Here is a 23488-nt window from a genome sequence, read left to right on the forward strand (position 1 = left end):
AAGAATAGCAGTGCTGTGCAGAGCACCAAAATTAATTAATTAATTACTTAATAATGATGATTCGTCATGCTGTCTAATATTGAGATTCCAAATCTTCAACTCTATCATCATATTCATGCTTTTCTAGATCAAAACCAAATTTACAATCCAGCCCCTTCAACTCCCCCTTCTCATCACCTACCCCACAAAAAACCAAAAGAGACAATGCTAAGAAAAGAAAAAAGGAAGTCATATCTGCCCTAATCTTGTTCGGTTCCGTCACCAGTCACCACCGCCACCTCACGTTGACTCGAACACCAAACCCATATTCCCGGCCATGTTCTCCTGCATCGCACCCTGAATCACATGTCGGTGCTCCCCCTCGTATGTCACGACCAGCATCGTCGGGTCATCGGTCGCCCGTTCCACATGTTTCCTCGCCGGACACCCTCTCACTGTGCTGCACTTGTAGTACCCTCTGTTTCCACATCACAAAAACAAATAACCACAGCAACGTCAGAGAGCTTGCCACCTGTAATCAGATCGACGGCTAAAGTTCAGCTCACATGTCACTCACCGTGGGTATGGTGACCCCTTGATCGGCTTCTGACCGTACTTCCTCCACGAGAACTCATCGGGCGGAATGTCCGCTATCTTGGAACTTACCGCCGGCACCCTCACCGTCTTCTTCACCCGATTTTTCCTGGATTTAATGAAATTTATTTCGAATAAATCAGTTTTAGTGTGAAATAAATAAATTCAATGAGATGAATTAAATTACAAAATGCGCCGTTGTTGCTAACATGAGCCGGGGGTGTTATTAGGAAGGTCAACAGTCAAAGAAAATGAAGATAACGACAAGAGGTTATTATTTTGGTAAGTTTGAATTTTTCTGATTTCACAGCATCTTCTCAATCATAAAGGCAGCATAAAACAGGACCCTATGTCTTGTCACTTTCACGCGTGTTCTGTTTTTAATGACTTTAACTGCACCATTACCCAAATCGTTGACTCCATCCTCCCGACTCGTCCACACACGACCGAGTCCACTACCCAAGACTCGCTTCCATAACCGTTTACTGAGTTGACGAGTCAACTCGGAGCCGAGAACGGGCCAAATGGGGGAAAGAGAGAACTGAAAAAGTGAAAAGCTTTCACAGCGTACCTTCTCTTAACGCAGTGACATTTGCCGGAGCCCGAGACCTCGTCGGAGCGATCGCGGTGGTCATGACATCTTTTCTTGAACGATCCAGAGGAAAGAGGAGGCTTCCCACCGGACGCCGTCGGTGCCGCCGGAGTCAAGAAGAGAGACGAGCCTTGCTTGCCGTTCGAAACGCTGCCGTCTCCGGTAATGGCGGACGACATAAACGACGAGTTTGACGAGACGCTAAAGGTTTCCTTGGAGAACTCCAACTCCAAGGGTTTAGTCTTGGAGCTGACGATATTGGGCTTTGTAAAATCAAGAGTCAAACTCTGCGGCGCCTGTGACGGAACGAAACTAGAAGGCGCGTGCTGCGCAGGGGCCTGACTTACAATAGGACTCGGAGACACGGTGGCCGGAGAGGTGAATTGCGCCGGAGATAGACTAAATGAATGCATTTGAGAAACCGAGGCGGAGGACGGAGATGGAGCGGTAGCAGAAGACGAGGAGGAAGGAATGGGGGCTCGCCTGAACCGGGCGTGACCGGTCCGGTTGAGGAGGGAAATGAGCTTCTTGAACTTCGAAACGGTGAGGTCCGTGAGGTCGGTACAGTCCAAGCGATTGGGCTGGTGAGAGAGAAGACGGATCAGGTGCTCCATGCCCCTGAGGCCTTCCGACGCAGCCTCCTGGATTGCCTTCTGCTCGTCGATTTTGGGGAACCCCATAAGCTCCACAGCCATCACAGCTACGAAACAGAGAAAAGAGAAATCCTGAGAACCGAAACTTAGACGGTCATAGGAAGAAGACGAAGGAGCAGACGCAGAAGGAGACGCGGATTGAGATTTGAGAGGGGAAAAGAGTAAAGGAAAGAGAGGTAAGGGGAGAAATATATCGAGGGTTCGCGTCACCGGACGACCGGGTCATAGAGAAGAGGAGAGAGACGGGTTTGACTTAAACCCGATTTTCTTAGTCTCTCCGCTAAGGTGATTTTTAGAGATTCCATATATTTTCTGTTTATTTTATAAAATCGCTGTCAGCTTTATTCTGCGCATAGCGTATTCCTGTGAATCATCTCTATTGAATTTTTTAAGTAGGAAACATAAATTAGCAAAATGATTGAAATAATTAAGGTTTTTTTTTTGCCGAAATAATTAAGGTCTTTGAGAGGGTTTGAAAATTAACTTTTTTATGTTAAGAGGATTAGTAAATTGGTTTGGCTGTCTTTGATTGCTTCTGCTTGAGGGCTAAAAGCAATTAAAAAAATTAGAAAATTGTCTAGATGTTTGGAATAACGAGTGATATCTTGTCTTTTAAGAATAAATTAATATTAGGCCCTCTGCATTTGGAAAAAATTAAAAATTGTTCATATGTTACAAGTAAAAATTTGACTAAACAATAAAGATCGTTGAGTTTAATAATGTTAGATGTGCTTTTTATGACATCAGATTTAAGATTCAATTGCCAACTCAAAATTACCTGTCACCTGAATTAAAGAAATAAAAAAAAATGAATGTGTTTATTGTCATTAGTAGAACTCATTATGTGGTGAGATTACACTGTTTAAAAAACGTCCACACGTTACATGGTACATATAAAAATTTGACCAAACGATAAAGATTATTAAATGTAATGACGTAAGAATCGTCAAATCAAATTTTGCCTGTCACCAAATTTTTTTCCGAAAAAATGACCAAATATCAATATTATAGAGCTTATTGTCGTGGTGCAGTGAGATTAAGTTGTACTCTTCCGGTCCTTAATATAAGACCTATTTAACTAATTTGATTAGATTAAAAAATTAGGTAAGTTAGTTAATTATAAAAAATGACATATTTTTCCTAAAACACCTTAATCATCTTTCTTAATATCCCATCTCTCTCTTCTACTTGATTATGGTTGAGGAAGTATCCATATGGGCAATTTAGAGAAAATTGATAAATATGAGAAATGGGTCTTATATTTAGAACCAAAATCAACTCATGAATTAAGTTTTATATTAAGGACCGAAGGAGTATTTGAATCATTTATTTTTTTAAATTTTCAAGCGATGGTTTTTAAGCAAAAAATTCTTTTAAAAAACATACATGATATTTATCTCATTGAACGTGAAATAAATATATTAATAATGTTAAAATGTTAATATTTCTTAAACTTAACTGCCACACTTCAGAATGAACCGTCCAGCCCCACTCTCATATATTTCGGGAAAACCATAATTATTTGAAATTTTAATATTTTAATTACTTATATATTGGGACACATAATCCTTTGATCCTTTCTAATTCAAGGACTGACATCGCCTCGCCATGAGGCTGCTTTCGACCTTGCCTTTTTCTGTATAATAAATTAAAAGGACATATTTATAATTGACTTGTTCATTGCTTCGGTTTATTACTTTCAGTTTTTTTAATCCAAACTTATTCAAGAGTGAAGATAGTTGACACGTCTAGAAGAACTGGTGGGGCACGTGCAAAGCTCACAAAATTGGACAACCAATTCAGTTGTTTTCTTAGGTTATAGCCCAAAGGTTAGTTAGTGGAGTTGAGTGTAATTTTGCCTCACCCGGTGGGAAAAATGTTGTCTATGGACTTGGTAAACCAATATTTCCTCATTTGAAAAAAAAAGGTTTGATAAAATCACAGGCCACGTGACTAATCAGAATAATTATTATTGTAATTATAATTAAGATTATACTATAATTATAATTCTATGAATAAAGTAAATCTGACAAAACTGTTGACCTTCTTTTGTTTTCTTCTTTCTTTATAGTTTATCTTATTCATCGCCAACACCTTCTGTAGCCGGTGACTTCTGGACGAAACCTAAGCCGTAAGATCACCTCATTGTAATCTGACGGCCGTTATTGTTGGGAAGAGTTGACTAAAACACAGCCCTTTTTATTTCTTAATTGCGGATTCCCTCAAAGCAGATTGAGCCAGTCTGATATTGCCACGTGGTGACAACACTTTTAAAAGTCATCAATATTAGCTGGAGTCAGTAGGCATAAAAATAAATCACGAACGATCATCGTGTATTGTCTTTTTACAAAGTCTTAATCTGAAAATAATGTTTAATATTATTTTTTGTTTTATTTGAATCATAATAGTATTTTTAAAGGCATTAAAATGCTGTTTGCAATAATGAATAGTGAATTCAATAAAATACATCGATATTAAATTATTACTAATACATTTTAATACATTTATGAAGGTAGGTTTTCTTTATTTTCCTTCCCGAGTACATGAGCACTGTGTTTACGGATACATTAGTTGCAGAGTACAAGAACGTCAACTTTAAACATCAGGTGAAAAAAACAAGTTGCAATATTTGTGGCCGTATAAATATGTTACATTTATTAGTTAAAAGATAAAAAGGGAACCAAATTCAATATGTAGATTTATTTTAATAACTTTCAATATGTTTATATAAGAATGTAAATGATCCGATTTTGCGGGAAAAAATGATCTGATTTTTTTAAAATCCAAATCAACACAGAATTCGGGAGATAATCACTGAACTGCAGAAGAAATCTGGTGAATATTAATAGAGCTGAAAGCATCTGGCATCCTTTTTAAAATTAAATTTAAATTTCTATACTGAGAAAAGCATAATTATTCCCCGGGAACCATTAAACTTGCCTTAAAAAAAAAAAAAAGCTCACGATTCTCTCGCAGCTTTTAATATTAGTACTCATCCGATCCTTAATATAAGACCCATTTAACTAATTTGATTAGAAAGGAAGTTAGGTAAGTTAGTTAATTATAAGAAATGTGACATATTTTTCCTAAAACACCATAATCATCTTTAATACCCACTCTATTTGATTATGGTGACGGAGTACATATGATTTAGAGAAAAATGATAAATATGAGAAAAAGTCTTATATTTAGGACAAAACCAACTCTATAATTGGGTCCTATAAAACGGAGGAGTATAACATATGAATGGATCAATGGTTGGGCAAAAAAAAAAAAGGAACGGATATCGATCATGACTTGATATTAAAAAAAAAAATCCAATCAACTCAAATTTTGTGGAACGGCTTTGAAAAAAATAATGTCAATGGATATTTTCATGGTTAAAGGCATATGGCATAATTTAAATATGTGGAAAACAAGTGGGACATATTTCGCTTCTAGAAGAACAATTTTTTATTACTCGTGGACTCTTAAATTTGTATAAATAATCCTGAAAGTTGAAATCAACGTGGCTATTATAGTTCCATAGTTTGAAATTCTCGGATCTCGACTTTAATATATCTAATTGGAATTAGGACCAGATAAGGTAGACAAATAATTACACAATTATTAATTAATTAATTAACTAATAATGGTTCTGACCTAAGCCCGTGAATTTGGCCACTTGGGTGGCAAATATCCTGCGCATCTCTCCAGGGCAAATTTTTTAAGGTCAAATGACGGCCAGCTCCTGATTTAAAATTTAATGACATCTATGTCCTTTCAATATTTTGTAAGGCTCAATGTATTTGACCATCGATTGATTAAAAAATATTTATGGATAAAAATATCCTCGCTCAATTATATAGATACCAGAGGATTGGTCGTGGCTCATACAAAATATAATCATTTGCATATAATATCAGCCCAGTATATAACTAATGATGTGAAAGCTCAATTTGATATTATGTGCAAAAAACAGGTTTTTATGAATTTATATGCTTCGTGTTTAATGTGATTTACAATTAGAATCTTCAGTTACGTTGCTTGCCAAGCAATTGGTTTTTCGTAGGTCAAGCCAATTGAGAGCCTCATGGCTCATTCAGTCCATAATATAAATACTACATCCGGTCCTAATTATAAGACCTAGTTGATTAATTTGAGGAGATTAAGGAAGTAAGTTAAATTAGTTATGTATGATAAATAAGTGTTGTCATTCCTAAAACATCCTTACTAATTAAGTGTATTGGCTAGAACTATCATCATTAGAAGGACTATCTTGAAAAAAATGCATAAATATGAGAGACAAAATAGATTAGGGTCTTATAATTAGAACCAAACTAAAAATCAAACAGGTTCTTATATTAAGGACCGGAAGCAGTATGATTTAACAACCATAGTTAGACAAAAAGAAATACCACTGAACATTTGTAAATCACTTTAAACATGTTTTTTTCCCTAGAAAATCAATATTATATTAATTATAATTAATTCTTTAGGTATAATAAATAATAAATATTTAATATTTATATAATTAAGGGAAAATGACTTATATCGTGAATTAAAAGGTGAGGGTGATTTTAATAGGTCTGTGATACTCGAGTGTCATTATTTTTTAAACAAAGGGCTCGATAGTCATTTCAGTTCTCGGGTATATCTAGAACTTTGATTTTAAAATTAATATTATGAGCGCACTTAATATAACTTTGAATGCACTGAATTTTAATCATATCTCTGATTTCAAATCTAATTTGATTAGTCTGACTAGGATTGATCATCTTCTTGTTCAAATAATATGCAATTATTTACGCGGATGTGAAATCTCGCCACGCGTTATTGGGTATTTCACCTAATAAAATAGAGAGGGGAAGATATTTTTTAATCTTATTTATAGGATATTAAGAGGAATTCTTTGGACGTGTGTACAATTTTACTTTTATTTATTATTGTATCAACTATTAACTTTATTTACATGAGATATAATGTATATTACCTCCGATCCTAATTATAAAAGCTAATTGACTAATTTGAAAATATTAAGGAAAAAGTTAAATTAGCTATTTGTAGTGAATAAGTGTTGTCTTTTCTAAAATATTCTTACTAAGTAAATATGTTGGCTATAATTATCATTATTAGAAGGATTACTTTGAAAAAAAATGTATAAATGTGAGAGATAAAATGAATTGGATTTTATATTTAAGACCAGAATAAAAGTCAGATAATGTTTTATATTAAGAACCGATGTAATATTAAATGGGAATAAAATAATAAAGTTATTGAATTTTAAATTAGAGTTAATAAACTTCAAAGCTTTTATTTGCGTGTGTAAATATGTTGGAAGTGACTTGTAAATATAAACAGGGGAATAATAATGGGAGCTCCTAAGATTTGTGCTTTCTAATTTAATTTAACTTAATTTCGCTGTTCATATTCCATTTAATCGGACATGAACGCAATCACGCGAATCATCGCAATTCATATCCGTTTCCGGACCCAAAAAAGTCCGTTCGCATTCATTCGAATAATTATTACTGATAAATAACAAAAAATCAACAAAATTGTCTGCCTTTGAATTTATTGTGCTTCCGAGGAATAATTTCACGCGTTTATACCACACAACAAATCATTGTTTTGACATTTTGTAGTTAAATGTGTCATTATTGTTTGTCTTTAACTACATAAACAAGTTATAGACAATTTGAATTTTATTTTTTTCTTTAGTTTTTAATTCTAACAAAATATTTTGATTATCACTTGCAGAGCACTTATGTTAGAAATACAAAGTTCCGAGTATAAGCTATCCGATTTAAATCTTAATAACCCAAAAAAAAAAATATTGTCCACTAGCCAAATTCATGTTCAAGAACACAAACATTTCATTTCTCTTTCACTAGTCAAATGTCTCGTTTGTGAAAAGGCGAAAAAAATTCATTATAGTCTTTATAGATACTTCCATTATATTGACTCGGTAACTACCAACTTATCTTGAGTATTTTTTTATTGCTTAGGAGAATAAGTGGAGTGGAAAAGTTACAGCTTACAGTTACTAAAATTCAAAACTCAAATCATCATAATCAACTCTATTAGTTGACATTAGTGGAATCGGCCCCTCATTTTTCTGTGTATTTATACCTGACAGCTAAGTGGAGAAAATTACAGGAGAATATGCAAATAGCTAAAGATTCCTATGTTCACGTATTCACATATTAATAAGCAGACGCATTAATAAATTAATATATTTAAAATCACAACACAACATTCTGAGTGATACGGGCGAGGATTTGATTCCTAGTTACGCATTATTTGGCCAATAATAATAAATCATGTCCCACTTTTGTCCGTGATGTCCGAGAGACGACCCCTTTAATTTATTTTCCCTTCCCCCCGCTAAATTATTATTTCAATGCGTTTTCTTTGTTATGCTGCTACGTTTTCAATTTTCTTAGAGCACACTCCAGAATCTCAGGCACCAAAGTCTGACTTAATTTTGATTTAAAATACTACTTCCGGTTATTAATATAAAATCTCTTTGACTTTTATCTTGATTATAACTATAAAACCTCAAACCACTTTATCTCTTTTATTTATGCATTTTTTTCAAGATAGTGCTTATAATAATGATAATTCTAACCAACATACTCCTCCGGTCTTTATTATAAGACCCCATTTGACTTTTTATTTGATCCTAATTATAAGACCCCAATCAATTTTGTCTCTTATATTTATGCATTTTTTTCCAAGATAATCCTTCTAATAATGATGGTTTTAGCCAATATACTTAATTAGCAAGGATATTTTAGGAATGACAACACTTATTTATTATAAATAACCAACTTAACTTACTTCCCTAATCTCCTCAAATAAGTCAATTGGGTCTTATAATTAGGACCGGGGAGTACTTGATTAATAAGGATATTTTAGAAAAGACAGCATATATTTATTACAAATAACTACTATCTCCAGTCCTTAATATAAGACCCATTTGACTTTTATGTTGGTCCTAAATATAAGACCCAATCCATTTTATCTCTCATATTTACTCAATTTTTTTCAAAATAGTCCTTCTAATAATTATAGTTTTAACCAACATACTTGATTAGAAAGGATATTTTTAGGAAAAACAACACCTATCTATTACAAATAACTAACTTAACTTCTTTTTTAATTTCTTTAAATTAGTCAACTAACTTTTATATTAAGAACCAGAAGTAGTATATAATACACATATTCTTTGGTTAATACTGTGGTAGATATTTCATCTGTCCACCGTCGTCCTAAAATCATGCTATGTTGCTGCCATATCTTTGATTCGCACAAAGACGTTGACCCAAATGATTCTTTAATTTAACAAACCATCACAATTATGTGTCGTCCACCATGGGATTAACAATTCAGAAGTGATCCATGTGCAAGTTGGAGGAAGCCCCATTACGGGATGAGATTCCCAGGCCTTCGCTTTCTTTTGCTTTGTTTTATTTTATTTTATAATTTAAACCAATTTAGCAACTAATCACTGTGTGGAACGATACACGCTACATAGAAAATTATTACTCCTTTTAGTCCTAATTATAAAAACTAATCGAAGAATTTGAAGAGACTAAAAAAATAAGTTAAATTACTTATTTGTAATAAACAAGTGTTTTCTTTCATAAAATATCCTTACTAATCAAGTGTATTGGTTAGAATTACTATTATTAGAATGACTACCTTGAAAAAAGAATAAATATAACAGACAAAATGAATTGAGATCTTATATTTAGAATCAAAATAAAAATTAAACGAGGTTTCACGTAGTATTATTTTTTTAATTATGAAGCTGTGATATTTATCACGCGCCTCGTTGTTAATCGCATTTGAGTGCCGCTAACATTGATTTTTCAGTAGACATTTACTACGGATACTGTTTAAGAAGAAAGTTTTGGCATTTGAGGATAAAGCAAGTTAATTAATTATTGCTAATTATGACAAATCGAGAGCGGCAGGCACGTGTGAGTGTTTGTCTGATTTGTCATTAGTAATTAGGGTTAGAATATAATTCACTGATCTTATTTATAAGTCATTTTCAACATGTTTCACACACAGATAAAAAAAAAACCGTAAACTTCATTAGCTCTAATTTAAAGTTTAACAACTTTTCAATTTTATTCATACTTAATATACATTATACCTCATGTCAATAAAGTCAACATAATAATAAATGAATGGTAAAATTATATATTCATACAAAAAAATCTCTCAGTGTCCTATAAATATGATTAAAAAATGTATTTTATTTCTGCCTTATAAATAGGACTAAAGGAACATCTGAACAATAATATTGATATGATTAGAGAGTGGATGTTCATGTTTGGTTGGTGCGATCAATTAAAGGGGAGCAAAATAACAACAATCCCAACCATAAGATTAAAAGCAGAAACTTGTACTCAGTTGATAGAGATATTTTCTTTTTCCTTTATATATAGAACAGAAAATGAAAAGGGAGGCCCACACCCATTTTCGTATGTCAGTGACACCGGGCCCGCGATATTGGAATTTTATGGGCTGATGCATCAACCCAGAGGGACTGGCCCATTTATTTTCAAAGCCCAATTTATAAAGGGCTATCTTTTTAAGCCGGATATCTACCCAAGTAAATTAATACTATATTTAGTCCTTAATACAAGAGCTAGTTGACTTTAATTTAATTTTAAATATAAGATCACAATATACTTTCTCTCAAATATTTATCTAGTTTTTAAAATAATTTTTTTAATAGTTGCACAAGTTAAATGTTTCATTAAATAATAATTCTAGTTATTCCACATTATTAATAAGGATGTTTTAAGAAAGACAATACATATTTATTATATTAATAACTAACTTAACAAATTTTTTTTAATCTACTTAAATTAATCAACCAGTTCTTATATTAGGTACCAGAGGTAGTAAAATTTTCAGAGAAGGTGCGTGTCAATCTCCAATACTGGGCCACTTGAATTTCCTCTTTGCTGGGCTCAGTTGCTTTGCTTCTCTCATATCTTTTTCACATGATTCCGCTTTCAAATCTTACCATTACTATTTTCCTATACAATAGTAATCTTTACGAGATTAATATTTCATGGCAAAACTTCAAACCGTATAAGCAGCCAGCAGCGATAATGGCTCCTGTTCTTCCCCTTTTGGCTTTTTTAATGGACCCAAAAAAAAAAAAATGATGATGTCTTCCAACAGTCCCAGTTTCACCCACCGCTGCGTTGCTTAGAAGATAAGGCTCCACCAACATGTTTGGTTGCACTGTTACAATAAGATTATTTTTATATATTTATTTTATGTTGTCATTATTTAATTATATCTGTCTTTTAAACAAAAAAAGGAGTATATTGTTTTTCTCTGTAACATCATTTCACATGCTATTAGTGACCGAAGATTATCTTTCTTTCTTTTTTTAAATGTCTGTGCGGTGCTAAATAACTTTTTAGTTTATTAATGGCGGAGTTCACACAGAGTAATCAATACATTTAATTACAAGCGGACTAAAAATTATGTGAAGGGATTAACAACAATCCATATTTTGCATTTTTTCCCCATAAACATAATTAAGGGACGCAATGCTAAGCATTTGGATTATATACACACCAATTGAGTTATTATAATGGATAATAGAGATAGCCAGCAACATGAGATCTAAATCAGCTCAAGCGGATGAAATTTGGAAGGCTTATAATTATTTTAAAGAAAAATTGAAAAATAATCTTTCACTGAGAATAATCAGATAAATTATTTTAAGCATAAATTATCACTATCCTTAAATTTTGCACGTACAGAATATCGATATTTTTGATACTCTGATTTAGGTTATTTTTACGAATAAAATTTTCGATAAGATTTTTTTCCCAAATTTTCCTTTCCCTTAACAGAAAACAATCACTAGAATTATGATTTTTAATTTTTGTAACATTTTACTGGCTGAGAAGAAAATTATATTTCGACAAGGACGAAAACATGTTGATCTAGTGAACGTGATCAACGAGGACCACGTCACTTTCCTTCTTCGCATCAAAGCCGGCAAAGCGCCACTCTTTTTTGTGTTTAGGGTCCAAGATGTCAAATTTTAATTAATACAGGGTTAATGCAAACCGTGACGTTTTAAATATATTTTCATTTTGATTTTAATCTCTTAAATTTTAAATAATAAATTATGGTCTATTAAATTTTTTTTATTCAAAACATTGGTTCCCATAATTCAATGAAAACTTGGATTAAGAAGGTCCAAATTTATAGTTTGAATATGATGGGCTAAAATCAAAATGAGAGTAAATTTAAAAGAATAAGGATTATATTAACCCATTAATATATTGTATTTTATTGCATTGCAGGCATGAATTGAACCAAAATGCACTAACAATATAAACCTAAATTAAAAAATTGTTGCTTCAAATAACACTCATCATTCAAGATAATAAAAATTACTACATGTAGTTTTAATATAAAAACTAATTGATTAATTTAATTAGATTAAAAATTATTTAAATTAATTATTTATAATAAATAGATGTTATTTTTTTAAAAATACTATTAACTAGAATTATTACGTGATGGTATCATTAAAACTTACAAAAACTATATTAAAAAATAAATAAATATAAGTAATAAAATGAATTGAATTTTATATTTAGGATCAAATTGAAAATCAAGTTACTTTTATACTAAGTAGGTTATATTTTTATTTCATGCTTTTCTTATAATATATGAGCAATATTCACGTGCTTGCCTAATTTATTTTTAATGGAAACGTTTTCTCGGGACATTTCTTTGAAAAAACTTAAACTGCCCAATCGCAGAATGAAAGTCCCGGTTTCGCACCAAAAAAGTTGAAAAAATTACGGACCAGAGAAAGCACAGTTTCACCGGCAGGAAAGAGGTCAGTCGCCCGTAAGATCTCAAACACGCACAGAATCAAACGCCGTGGCAGAGGGCTGCGCCATCTAGTTCATAGTTAAACACAAATTTATCTGAATCCGTATTCACACTGCATCGAATTCGAGGCGACATCACGCTTATTAACAAATTAGCAAGGGACACCTTGTTGCCAATCCCTAATCGAGGTGCTGATTCTTTTCGTCCCAGTATCCACCTTTGAATACTGATCTCTTGTTTGTCTAGTTAATCAAATAATTTCGAAGTTTAATTCTTGATTTGCGGGTTCTCTGGTGGTGTCTCTCTGCTGATATTTCAAAATTAGTTGGCTATGCCTCGTTTGGTTGCTGGTGAGTTTTGGCAATATAAATTTAAATCTAGAATTCAGGGCCTTTTGCAGTTGTCCGAATATTCTGTTACAAAGGGCTGTGCAACGTCTTATCTTGTGCGGAAGAGCTAGTTTCCATGATTTATGAAGATAACGCGGGGCAGTTTTGAACTCTGATCACCTTGTTGACAGTCTTAACGTCATCGTGTTTTATTCCCTTCTGGCTGCAGAATAAGGGGATTTAAATGGGAGCTGGGTTTTGCTTGTGGTGACTGTCGCCGTCACAGCAGGAAGCGAGAGCCAAGCGGGTCGGATGGACAAAAACAAGAGTCGCACCGATCTGCTTGCAGCCGGGAGAAAAAGGGTATCTCTATATTGGCTATCTCGTTTAATCACAATTTTCAATTATAAATATGGACATAGCAATAGGGAACTGCTTCTCTTCCATTTCAATACGTTGAGTGGTCACCGCCGAAGTTTGCTTGCATGATGGCAGCGCAGCAATTGAGTTAATTATGTCACTGAATATAAAGGGGTTTAGACTGTTGTTCCGTAGGGATTGGAATATCATTACACTCAAGGAAACAACGATGACCATTGAATTTCATCGCTTCAATTATTGTTATTAGCATCATTATTTTTGCCTGGAAACTGGAATATTTATACCCCCACCCCCCAAAAAAAAGTGGATATGAAATTATCTAGTTGGTATCTGTTCTCTCTTCCTATTTAAATAATTAGACCGATAAGCTTTAGCTATAAAGGTTCATGATTTTAATTATTATTTTTTTGTTATCAGCTTCAACAATTCCGTCAAAAGAAGGATGGTAAAGGCAGTAATAATGCTGGAAAATCTTCAAAAAAATCTGGCAAACCTGAGCATCTAGAGTCTGAAACCGATGCTGCAACTAGCGCTCCTATGCCAATGGCATCGTCTCATACTGTTGATGAGGAGGTTGAGACTGCCACTGCTTGTAATTTGAGTGTCACAGAATCATCGGGGTTGCAGTCTTTGGCAAATTCATCAACTCCTGAGTTTAATGTTCCACCTGTTGATTCATCATCAGTGGATGTCGCATATGAGGCAAATATCAAAGCAGAATTGGCTTCTATTGTTGAGTTAGAACTTCAGAATCAGGTAGTAGCTGAAGCTGATTCTCAGATGTCAGTCCAAAATGAGGGGGGAAATGCTCAGGATGCTGGTACGGAAATGGGGGAGGTTAATTTTGAAGGTGGAGTAATGGACGATCATATCTCTACTGCAACTGTTGATTTGTCCTCACCTGCTTCAGTTGCAGCTGCAGCGGATGGTGCTACTAGATTAGAAAGACAGGATGAGGAGAGGGAAGAGTGTTTGCTTTTACCTGAGAAAATTTTGAGTACATCCTTGACTCTAACGAGGGAAGATCAGGTAACAGATGTAGGTTGTGCTCTTCTCTTACCTCTCTCTTCATTTTATTCAAGGCCACAACTTTCTGTCTTTTTAATTCTGGATGATGTTATTCTATCAGATTTGGCTGGGAAAACTGTTGTGTATTTTGTGTTTAATTATGATCTCATTTGTTGCTTGCTAGGGACAATGCAGGATGCTGATGGTTCTGAGGCAAACAATTCTTTTCAAAGCTGTGCTGCTGAAATTGATGGTCATGAGAAGACTCCCTTGTCTGAAGTCAGTGAGAATGCTCAGGTTCTTTCCGGGATTGCTCTAGGGCAGAGTGGGAGTGAGGATGAATCTTATGGAGCAGACCAAGTAGGCAAGGCAGTTGAAGAATCTTCTGTTAAGGACATCATGTCAGACAATTTTTCAGCTTCTACTAAGGGCTACGAAGATGCAACGGCAGGAAAGGTTTTGAATAACCTGGAGGGACAGGTATTTCCTGGTTTGATTCATGAAGAGGGGGAGAACAAGGGACTTCAGGAGGAGCTTAACCAATGGCATGCTTTTGTTGGATCTGCACCTGTGGATAAAATTCATGAATTGTCAGTAGGAGCTCATGAAGGAAACGCAGACAGAACACTGGGCATCTCTCCTATTTCTGATGTGAACTCAATCAACCTCGTTCAGCTGACGGAAATTATAAATGGGCTTAGTGAAGAAGAGTATCACTGTTTAGTCAAGTCTAGAAGAACTGTTTCTCATGGAGATCCTGTAGCCAGTGTTCTAGTTTTACAAGATTTTGCCTTTCTAGAATCATTTGAGAGAGTCAAAGAAGAATTGTTTCTGGCAAACCTAAAGAATGATATACTCAATCTGCAAATGACAGAACAGCTGGAGCTTCAACAGGAGTCTGATAGTCATCGTTGTCTGTTGATTAATGAACTATCTGACCTCCGAGCTTCACATAGTGAAATCAATGACAAGAATCATCGCCTTGTAGAAGAGCTTGCTAATTGCCAGATTGAATTACATGATGTTGTCAGCAAGAATGTGGAACTGCAGAGCCAATTCAAGTCTGCCCAAGCAAAGGCTGAAGCATTTTCTGCCAGAGTCGTTGAGTTGGAGAATAATTTTGAATTGTCACAAAGGGATTCACTGGATCTGTCCACAGAGCTAACTGACTGTATAGGCTTGGTCACAGCTTTGCAGACAGAAAACAACGTCATGAGTGAAACGCTTTCTTTGATGATTGGAGAGAAAAATAAACTTGAGGAGGAAAAGGAGTTTCACCTTTTTGAAAGTAAAAAGCTGTCAACAGAATTGGCTGACCTAAAGGGTTCAGCTGAAGAATTAAGAACTGAAAATTCTTACCTAAGTGCAAGGTTGTCTTCGGTGACTGAGGATAGCAATAAGACTGAAATGGAAGCTGAGCATCCAGCCCATGAGATTGGCAAGCTGTCAGCAGAATCTGTTGAAAGTAAAGATTTAGTGGCAAGTCTACAATTAGAGATTTCAAACTTAACCGGAAGCCTGGAATTATTATCTGATCAACAAAAGAAGCTTGAAGAGGACAAACAATCTGCTGTTCTTGAGGCTCATGTACTCTTATCTCTGATTGCTTCTGTTCAAGATCAATTATCTGCAGAAAAGGGGGAAAGGATGAGATTTGAAGTTGATCTTAAAGAAGCCACAGCGCATCTTGAACAACTTACCGAAGAAAATACCATTCTTAATAGCAGTTTGGATGCATGCAAGGCTAAAATAGAAGAAATTGGTGACAAATACCAAGCCGAAGCATTGCAACAACATTGTTCAGATTTGGAAGCATCCAACATTGAATTTGCAGTTCAATATGAAGCTGCAATGCAACGTCTGGGTGATGTTCAAGAAAAGAAAAATGATCTTGAGGAATTGTGCAGAGCTCTAAAGGAAGAAAACCTCTCTCGCGAAACCAAAAACACTATAGTTTGTGCGGAGCTTGGAAATAGCCAGTTGAAAATTAGTCAATTGCGCAGTGATTTACATGACATGCAACAAATTTCAAATCACATGGCCTCTGTTGTTGGTAGTCAGCTGGAAAATTTGCTGAAGGAGGTGACAGAGAGGGCAACGCTACTTGAACAAGGCTGGAATACTACCGTGGCTGAGATTGTTGAAATAGCTGCGAAGCTGGATGGAGCAGTGGGAGAAGATTTTTCCTCAACTACCGCTGCTGGCAGTTACGGTAGCACTGACATCAATCATCGGTTTGCAGTTTCTGTTAATGCAGCAGCAGAAGTGATTGCAGATCTTCGGAAGAAGCTTGAAACTGCTTATGCAGAACAAGGAACATTGAGTACTTCGTTTGAAGAAATGAATACAAGGTGTAATGAGGTTCATGGGAAGAATGAATTGGCTGTTGTTATATTGAATAAAATATACCATGACCTGGGGAAGCTTGTCCATGAGCACTGTGGGTCTACAGATGAAGATAAGATAGATGTACAAGGTGAGCCATTGCCTGATCTACTGAACTATAGCATCTTTGAGACCGTCATTAAATCTCTTGGGGACATACTGAATAGGAGGTTGGAACTTGAGTCTATCACGAGGGAGATTAAGTCAGATTTGATGCACAAGGAAAAGGAAATGGAGGAACTGAACATGAAGTGTCTTGATTTAGATGTTGTTGGTAAGTTAGTTGATGAAGTTGAAGGCGTGTTGGAGGTGGACGAGATGAAGATCAAAATGAACAAAGCACCTCTCTCATGTTTAGAATCGTTAGTAACTACTCTTGTCCAGAAAACTAGAGAAGCTGAGCTCCAGGAGCACATAGCTAAAGAAGGCTACGGAGTTAAGGTGATGGAATTATCGGATATGCAGGAAAAGATGCGTTATCTAGAAACCCTTTGTGCTGAGCATGAAAATGAAATACTTATTTTGAGGGAAAGCTTACGTCAGGCTGAGGAAACCCATGTTGCTGTATGTTCCGAATTGAATGCAAAGAGTAGAGAACTTGAGCAAGCAGAACAACGGGTCTCCTCCACAAGGGAGAAACTTAGCATAGCTGTTAGCAAGGGCAAAGGTTTGGTTGTGCAGCGGGATGGCCTGAAACAATCCTTGGCTGAAACATCCAGTGAATTGGAGAGATGCTTGCAGGAGTTACGGCTGAAAGATACTATAATTCATGAGGTTGAAGCTAAACTTAAGACCTATGCAGAGGCTGGTGAACGTGTGGAGGCTCTGGAATCTGAGCTTTCATACATACGCAATTCAGCCAATGCCTTAAGAGAGTCATTTCTTCATAAAGATTCATTACTTCAGAGGATAGAAGAGATTTTGGAAGACCTAGATCTGCCAGAGCAGTTTCATTCAAGGGACCTTATTGAGAAGATTGATTGGTTGGCTAGGTCGGCTGCTGGAAACTCGTTGCCTATGAATGATTCAGATCAGAAGATTTCAGCTGAAGGAGGTTCATTCCCTGGTGCTGGCTTTGATGTCACGGATGCCTGGAAAGATGTTCAGCAACAATCTGATACAGGGGAAGATTTAAGGAAAAACTTTGAGGAGTTACAGAGCAAGTTCTATGTACTGGCTGAACAAAATGAAATGCTGGAGCAGTCATTAATGGAAAGAAATAGACTAGTGCAGAGCTGGGAAGAGCTTGTAGACAGAATTGATATGCCTTCACATTTGCGGTCTATGGAGACAGTTGATAGGATTGAGTGGTTAGGAAGAGCACTTGTTGAGGCTAATCATTATAGAGATTCTCTTCAGCTCAAGATTGAACAATATGACAGCTATTGTGGATTGCTAAATACTGATCTTGAAGAATCTCAAAGGAGAGTGTCTGCTCTCCAGGCAGATCTCAGAGTTGTTACGTCTGAGAGGAAGCATCTTTCTGACAGATTGGAGTCACTGGAGCATGAATGTGAGAAACTATCATTGCAGGCAAGGGAAGCTGAACTTGGGAATGATAGGCTGTCTGCTGAGGTAACTGGCTTGGAGGAGAAATTGAAGCAGAAATCTGCCATTGAAGAGCAAATGCTCACCATGGAGGGCAGGATCAAAGAATTGCAAGATTTAGTCGGTGATGCCTTACAGGAATTTGAAACAGAATATTTGGTTTCTGGCAAGGAGAGTATTGATTCATTAGAAGTACTGTTAAGAAAGCTCTTAGAGAATTATACAACTCTCTCGGCAACAAAACCAGCATATAAGGATTCACATGATGGACAACATACACAAGAAGCTAATGCTGCTCTTAACCAGGGAAGAGGCCAAGATATTGATGATAAGGGAGAGACAGCTATTGATAGTTTGAAGAAAGATCTGGAAGCGGCTTTTCATGAATTGATGCATGTGAAGGAGGAGAGAGATAGGTATTTGGACAACCAAATAGCTTTATCTGGTGAAGTTGAAGCTTTAACTAAAAGAGCTGAGCAGTTGCAGCAGCAGCTTGATCAGGAGGAACAGAAGTCGGCTTCTGTTAGAGAGAAGTTAAATGTCGCTGTCAGGAAAGGGAAGATGCTGGTTCAACAACGAGATGGTCTGAAGCAAACAATTGAAGAGATGACTAATGAGATAGAGCACTTGAAATCTGAGAACAACAACTGGGAACATGCACTTGCAGAGTTTGTAGAGAAGTTCAAACATTTGTCCAGTTTTGCAGATAGGCTAGGAGCTCTTGAACCTGAAACTGCATCCAAGAGAAGTGATCCAGTAAGCAAACTGGAATCGATTGGGAAGCTATGCTCTGGTTTGCATGCTACTGTGGCTTCTCTAGAGCAAGAGTCCATGAAATCTAAAAGAGCAGCAGAGCTTCTCCTGGCTGAGTTGAATGAAGTTCAAGAGAGGAATGATGCCTACCAGGAGGAGCTTGCAAAAGCTACTGGTGAACTTGTTGATATCAGAAAGGAAAGGGATTTAACTGAAGCCGACAAACTGGAAGCAATTTCTCATCTTGAAAAGTTATCAACTTTGCACATGGAGGAAAGCAATAGCCATTTTGCTGAGATCATGGGCTTAAAATCTAGCTTGAACCAACTTCACAAAGGCTTCAGTGACACTGGCAAGTTAATGGCCAACGCTTTTTTTGTGGATTTGGAATCTTTCCGAAGTCTAAAGGTTGGTCTTGAGTCATGCATGAAAGCCAAAAATGCTGCCCCTGTCGTTGATTTATCTGTTACTAGAGGACATGACAGCATTTTAGGAAGGTCATCTGATGATCAGGTATTTTTACTATGTTGATGTTTATTTAGTCAATTTTTCGTTTGCTCTTTCTTGCTTTGATGTTTTGCCTTTCGGCTTTAATCTACATCAAATGTCTTTCATCTGGTATGAGGACGAGAAATAAAAAATGCCATAACCTGTGCTATTCAAATATGTTTTGAACATACGTTTGTTGGAAATTAACGCCAACTATTCAAGGCATAACAAACTGAGGGCTAGAGGATTTTTTTTTTTTTTGCACTGATAGTTCGCATCAGGATTTACTGATACTGTTCATATATGTTTGTTGTAAATTAATGCCGACTTTTCAAGGCACAACAAACTGAGTACTAGATATATATATATATATATATATATATTTTTTTTCTTTTGGCTAATAGTTCGCTTCAGGATTTACTGATTCTGTACATATTGATTACTTTTGATCACCTGTTTCTTCATTGGGATTTTTATTATGTTGCTAACTTAAGTTTTTCTTCATAATGCGGGGAATCTGGTTTTTCACGTCATTATATCCCCGAAATGAGATAATTCAATACCTCATTGTTATTACGCATATTACTTATTCTTTCATCCTATTTAATTAATTGTTTTTCTTCTTCAGAAGAGCTTTGTGTCTGAGGATCCTTGGTCAGAGATGATTGACCATGTTGATGATAATAACCTAACGGAAAATTCTCGTCTTCTTGGGCTTCAACTGCAAAAGTTATTGACAGGGCTTGGTTCTATTAAGGAAAGTATACACACGCACTTGAGTTTGGCACAGGAACAGGGCAAAACATTATCTGAAATACTGGTGAGCATTCAAAGGGATATGATATCCCAAAGAGAGTCCTGTGAAGCCATGAAGAAAGAAATTAGTGAAAAAGATGGGGAACTTATTGTTTTACGTGAGAATATAGCCCACCTTTATCAAGCATGTGCCAATTCGATTGCTGTAATTGAATATGGAAAAGCTGATCTGCTTGCTAATGAGTCAGCATCTTCTGATCTTGGGATTAATTTTCAATCAACAACGTTTGAGGACGGAATAGACCCTTCTAGTGGTGTGGCTCGTTTAGTATCTGGGGAATATATCAAGACTCTAGCAGATAGGTTGCTGTTGGCTGCAAATGAGGTTGCTAGCATAAGAACTAAATTCCTAGATGCTAACCAGAAGGAAATGAAGGCTGCCATAACAAATTTGCAGAGAGAACTTCAGGAGAAGGATGTTCAAAGGGACAGGATCTGCATGGACCTTGTAAATCAGATTAAGGCTGCCGAAGGTACTGCAAACAATTACTTTCAAGAACTTCAATCTTCAAAGATGCAAGAGCAAAATTTAGTCAAACAGATTGATGAGATTGAGGCTGAAAGGAAGATACTGGAGCAGAAGGTGAATGCTCTGCAGGATAGGCTAGTAACAACTGGTGAATTAGAGGAGAAAATTAGATGTCAGCTGGATTTGTTGTCTGGCAAAGACCAAGGCGAGTTTTGTCTGATTACTTGTGTTTTTAATATAGTAAACCTGTATTGTATTTATGTTTGATATGTGATTGTACTTATTTGGAAATCATGATTTAATGCAGAAATTGAGGCACTAACACAAGCTCTGGATGAGGAAGAGATGCAGATGGAAGAATTGACGAAAAAGATTCAGGAACTTGAAAAGGTTATTCAACACAAGAATATGGAAATCGAGAATCTTGAAGCTTCTAATGGTAAGGTTACCAAAAAGCTTTCCATCACCGTAAGTAAGTTTGATGAGCTTCACCACCTGTCTTCAAGCCTACTTGCGGAGGTTGAAAATTTGCAATCCCAACTACAAGAGCGGGATTCTGAGATTTCTTTCTTAAGGCAAGAGGTTACAAGATGTACCAATGATCTTCTTGCGTCACAAAATGGCAACAAGAGAAGCTCAGATGAGATCCTTGAGTTCTTGATGTGGGTTGACATGATGGTCTCTCAAGATGGGATGCATGATATGCTTCCTGAAGTGAACGGTAATACTCAAGCTGATGAATACAAAGAGGTACTTCATAAGAAGCTTATCTCTTTGTTATCAGAAATTAAGAATTTAAGGGCAGTTGCAGATAGTAAGGATGCAATGTTGAACGTAGAAAGTAGAAAGGTAGAAGAATTGACACACAAAGCTGAAGCTCTGCAGAAGTCTTTGCACGAGAAAGAATCACGACTAAATTTGCTTGATGGTGTGGAAGAGTCTGGAGAGCAAGCTATCACAAGATCAGAAATTGTGGAAGTTGAACCTGTGGTGAGACAAAAATCTTGTCCTTGCATATATCTGGTTTTGCTTGTGGAAAAGGAATATATGCCCATTTATGTACCACTATCACATAGGTAGCTTAATACACCATTTCACTCTGGTTAAATAATAAAGTATGCGTTTGGGTGGTGATGAAAAGGAAGTGATGAGATTTGTTAACATCAAGTAATATAAAGTTACTGTCTTCTTGTCTCATGCATGAAGGTTTGATTTGTTTTGACTATTTAAGCAGATCAACAAGTGGACGGCATCAGGGACATCTGTAACCCCTCAAGTTCGCAGTTTGCGCAAGGGTAATAATGATCATGTTGCCATTGCTGTAGATGTAGACCGTGCTAGTACTAGTAGGATGGAGGATGATGAAGAGGACAAAGGTAATTCTGCACTACTCGACTTTTTTTTTTTTTTTGAAAGACAGAATTTAGTTTCTTGTTAACTTTTCCGGTTTCCATTTTGTGGCACAGTACATGGATTTAAGCCTCTCACTTCATCAAAAATTGTCCCGCTCCCAAGATTTACCAGACCTTTGACTGACATGATTGATGGCTTGTGGTAGGCTTGCTCTTCCTCCTCTTCGTATTACTTCGATGAAAAGTTTTCCTTTACTAAAAGCGAAGGGCTTAGTGTTTATCTTACTTTCACATTTTTGCAGGGTATCATGTGATCGAGCTCTAATGAGACAGCCTGCTTTGCGACTTGGAATTATGATTTACTGGGCTATAATGCACACACTCCTTGCCTTTTTTGTGGTTTAAAAGGAGAATCCCTAATTTAGCTGATGCTCAGTCAAGTACTGGATTTATAATTGATTGGCCAAGTTTTTTTGGTGCCTCTCTTTTAACATTGGATATATTTGATTCCCCCCGGGGGGGCAGGATGGATAGGAATTAGATGTAAGCATCTTTTTTCTTTTCTTCTTCGGGTTGTGGTTGTCAGACAATTATCTACAAAATACTTGTTATGAATGAATGAAGATACAGATGCTGGAAATTGTGCAGACTGCAGACAACATGGAAGAAAAGGCGAATCTGGGGCAATCTGCGAAGAGTCTGAAGCATTTCACCTTTGATTAAATCACAATGATGAGATTTTGGGAGCGTAGCCCATGTTCCACAGAGAAATCATGGACTCATGGGACGTACTGATAGCAGATTGTCTGATGAGATAGGTTTAGGAAGTCGCGATTCTTTTGTTCTTTGGATCTTTGATTTTTGGCGTCTTTCCATCTACTGAGCCGTAAGAAATTTCAAAGTTGCCCATTCTTTTTGTATTATCATATCAATCATAGCTTCATTACGGATGTTTAAATCTATTGATCATGAATCATTTATACTGGTGGCGCTATAAGTTACATAGGCCTTTATGACCACTGATGCCCAGATCCTTAAGTAAATGTTCCCTCTATGACTATTTGGAACATAACTCGGATGACCATAATGCATGTTGTCCAGTGTTAGAGCAGTTCGTTTTCGATTCTTTCCGGTTTACCTTGCATTCTTTAAAAAGTTCTGAAGAAAGCAAAATGTGGGATGAAGATAGCAATAACGGATTTTGTTTTTAATCCTACGGCAAAAATATGAGCTAGCCAAACGGCAAACGTTATATATTGAGGCGA

At 36.0% G+C, this 23488-nt stretch overlaps 2 protein-coding genes across 9 annotated transcripts; one reads left to right on the plus strand and one right to left on the minus strand.

Annotated features, from left to right (window-relative positions):
- Nucleotides 1-20: 20 nt before the first annotated feature.
- Nucleotides 21-1974, minus strand: LOC114713889 (probable WRKY transcription factor 17). The gene is made up of 3 exons (XM_028898598.1): nt 1145-1974; nt 557-682; nt 21-457 (listed from the first exon to the last, which is right to left on the minus strand). Exons 1-3 carry the CDS (start codon nt 1858-1860, stop codon nt 280-282), a joined length of 1020 nt encoding a protein of 339 aa, XP_028754431.1. The 5' UTR covers nt 1861-1974; the 3' UTR covers nt 21-279.
- Nucleotides 1975-12669: 10695 nt separating this feature from the next.
- Nucleotides 12670-23329, plus strand: LOC114712732 (early endosome antigen 1). 8 transcript variants are annotated; one of them, XR_003737283.1, is made up of 10 exons: nt 12676-12881; nt 13252-13385; nt 13821-14445; nt 14596-19610; nt 20215-21076; nt 21179-21861; nt 22106-22247; nt 22338-22425; nt 22526-22766; nt 22872-23329. XR_003737283.1 is itself a non-coding variant. In XM_028897412.1 (9 exons), exons 2-9 carry the CDS (start codon nt 13335-13337, stop codon nt 22626-22628), a joined length of 7566 nt encoding a protein of 2521 aa, XP_028753245.1. In that variant the 5' UTR covers nt 12675-12881; nt 13252-13334; the 3' UTR covers nt 22629-23329. The 8 variants fall into 8 exon arrangements, 6 of the variants coding, with proteins under 6 accessions (XP_028753245.1, XP_028753137.1, XP_028753306.1 ...); XM_028897412.1 differs by having other exon boundaries at nt 12675-12881; nt 20218-21076; nt 22526-23329; XM_028897304.1 differs by having other exon boundaries at nt 22526-23329.
- Nucleotides 23330-23488: the final 159 nt, after the last annotated feature.

The sequence above is a fragment of the Neltuma alba genome, unplaced genomic scaffold (genome assembly GCF_004799145.2).
Source record: "Neltuma alba isolate B1F8T4 unplaced genomic scaffold, ASM479914v2 tig00000275_pilon, whole genome shotgun sequence".
In the NCBI taxonomy this organism is placed as follows: domain Eukaryota; kingdom Viridiplantae; phylum Streptophyta; class Magnoliopsida; order Fabales; family Fabaceae; genus Neltuma; species Neltuma alba.

Bases quoted from the DNA above. Each gene is read 5' to 3' on its own strand.
- LOC114712732 (XM_028897304.1), top strand. From the start codon at position 13,335: ATGGACAAAAACAAGAGTCGCACCGATCTGCTTGCAGCCGGGAGAAAA. The intron at 13,386-13,820 runs GTATCTCTATAT...TTTTGTTATCAG, and splicing joins TTGCAGCCGGGAGAAAAAGG to CTTCAACAATTCCGTCAAAA. The intron at 21,862-22,105 runs GTGAGACAAAAA...CTATTTAAGCAG, and splicing joins TTGTGGAAGTTGAACCTGTG to ATCAACAAGTGGACGGCATC.
- LOC114713889 (XM_028898598.1), bottom strand. From the start codon at position 1,860: ATGGCTGTGGAGCTTATGGGGTTCCCCAAAATCGACGAGCAGAAGGCA. The intron at 683-1,144 runs GTACGCTGTGAA...CATTAAATCCAG, and splicing joins TGTCACTGCGTTAAGAGAAG to GAAAAATCGGGTGAAGAAGA. The intron at 458-556 runs GTGAGTGACATG...ATGTGGAAACAG, and splicing joins AAGGGGTCACCATACCCACG to AGGGTACTACAAGTGCAGCA.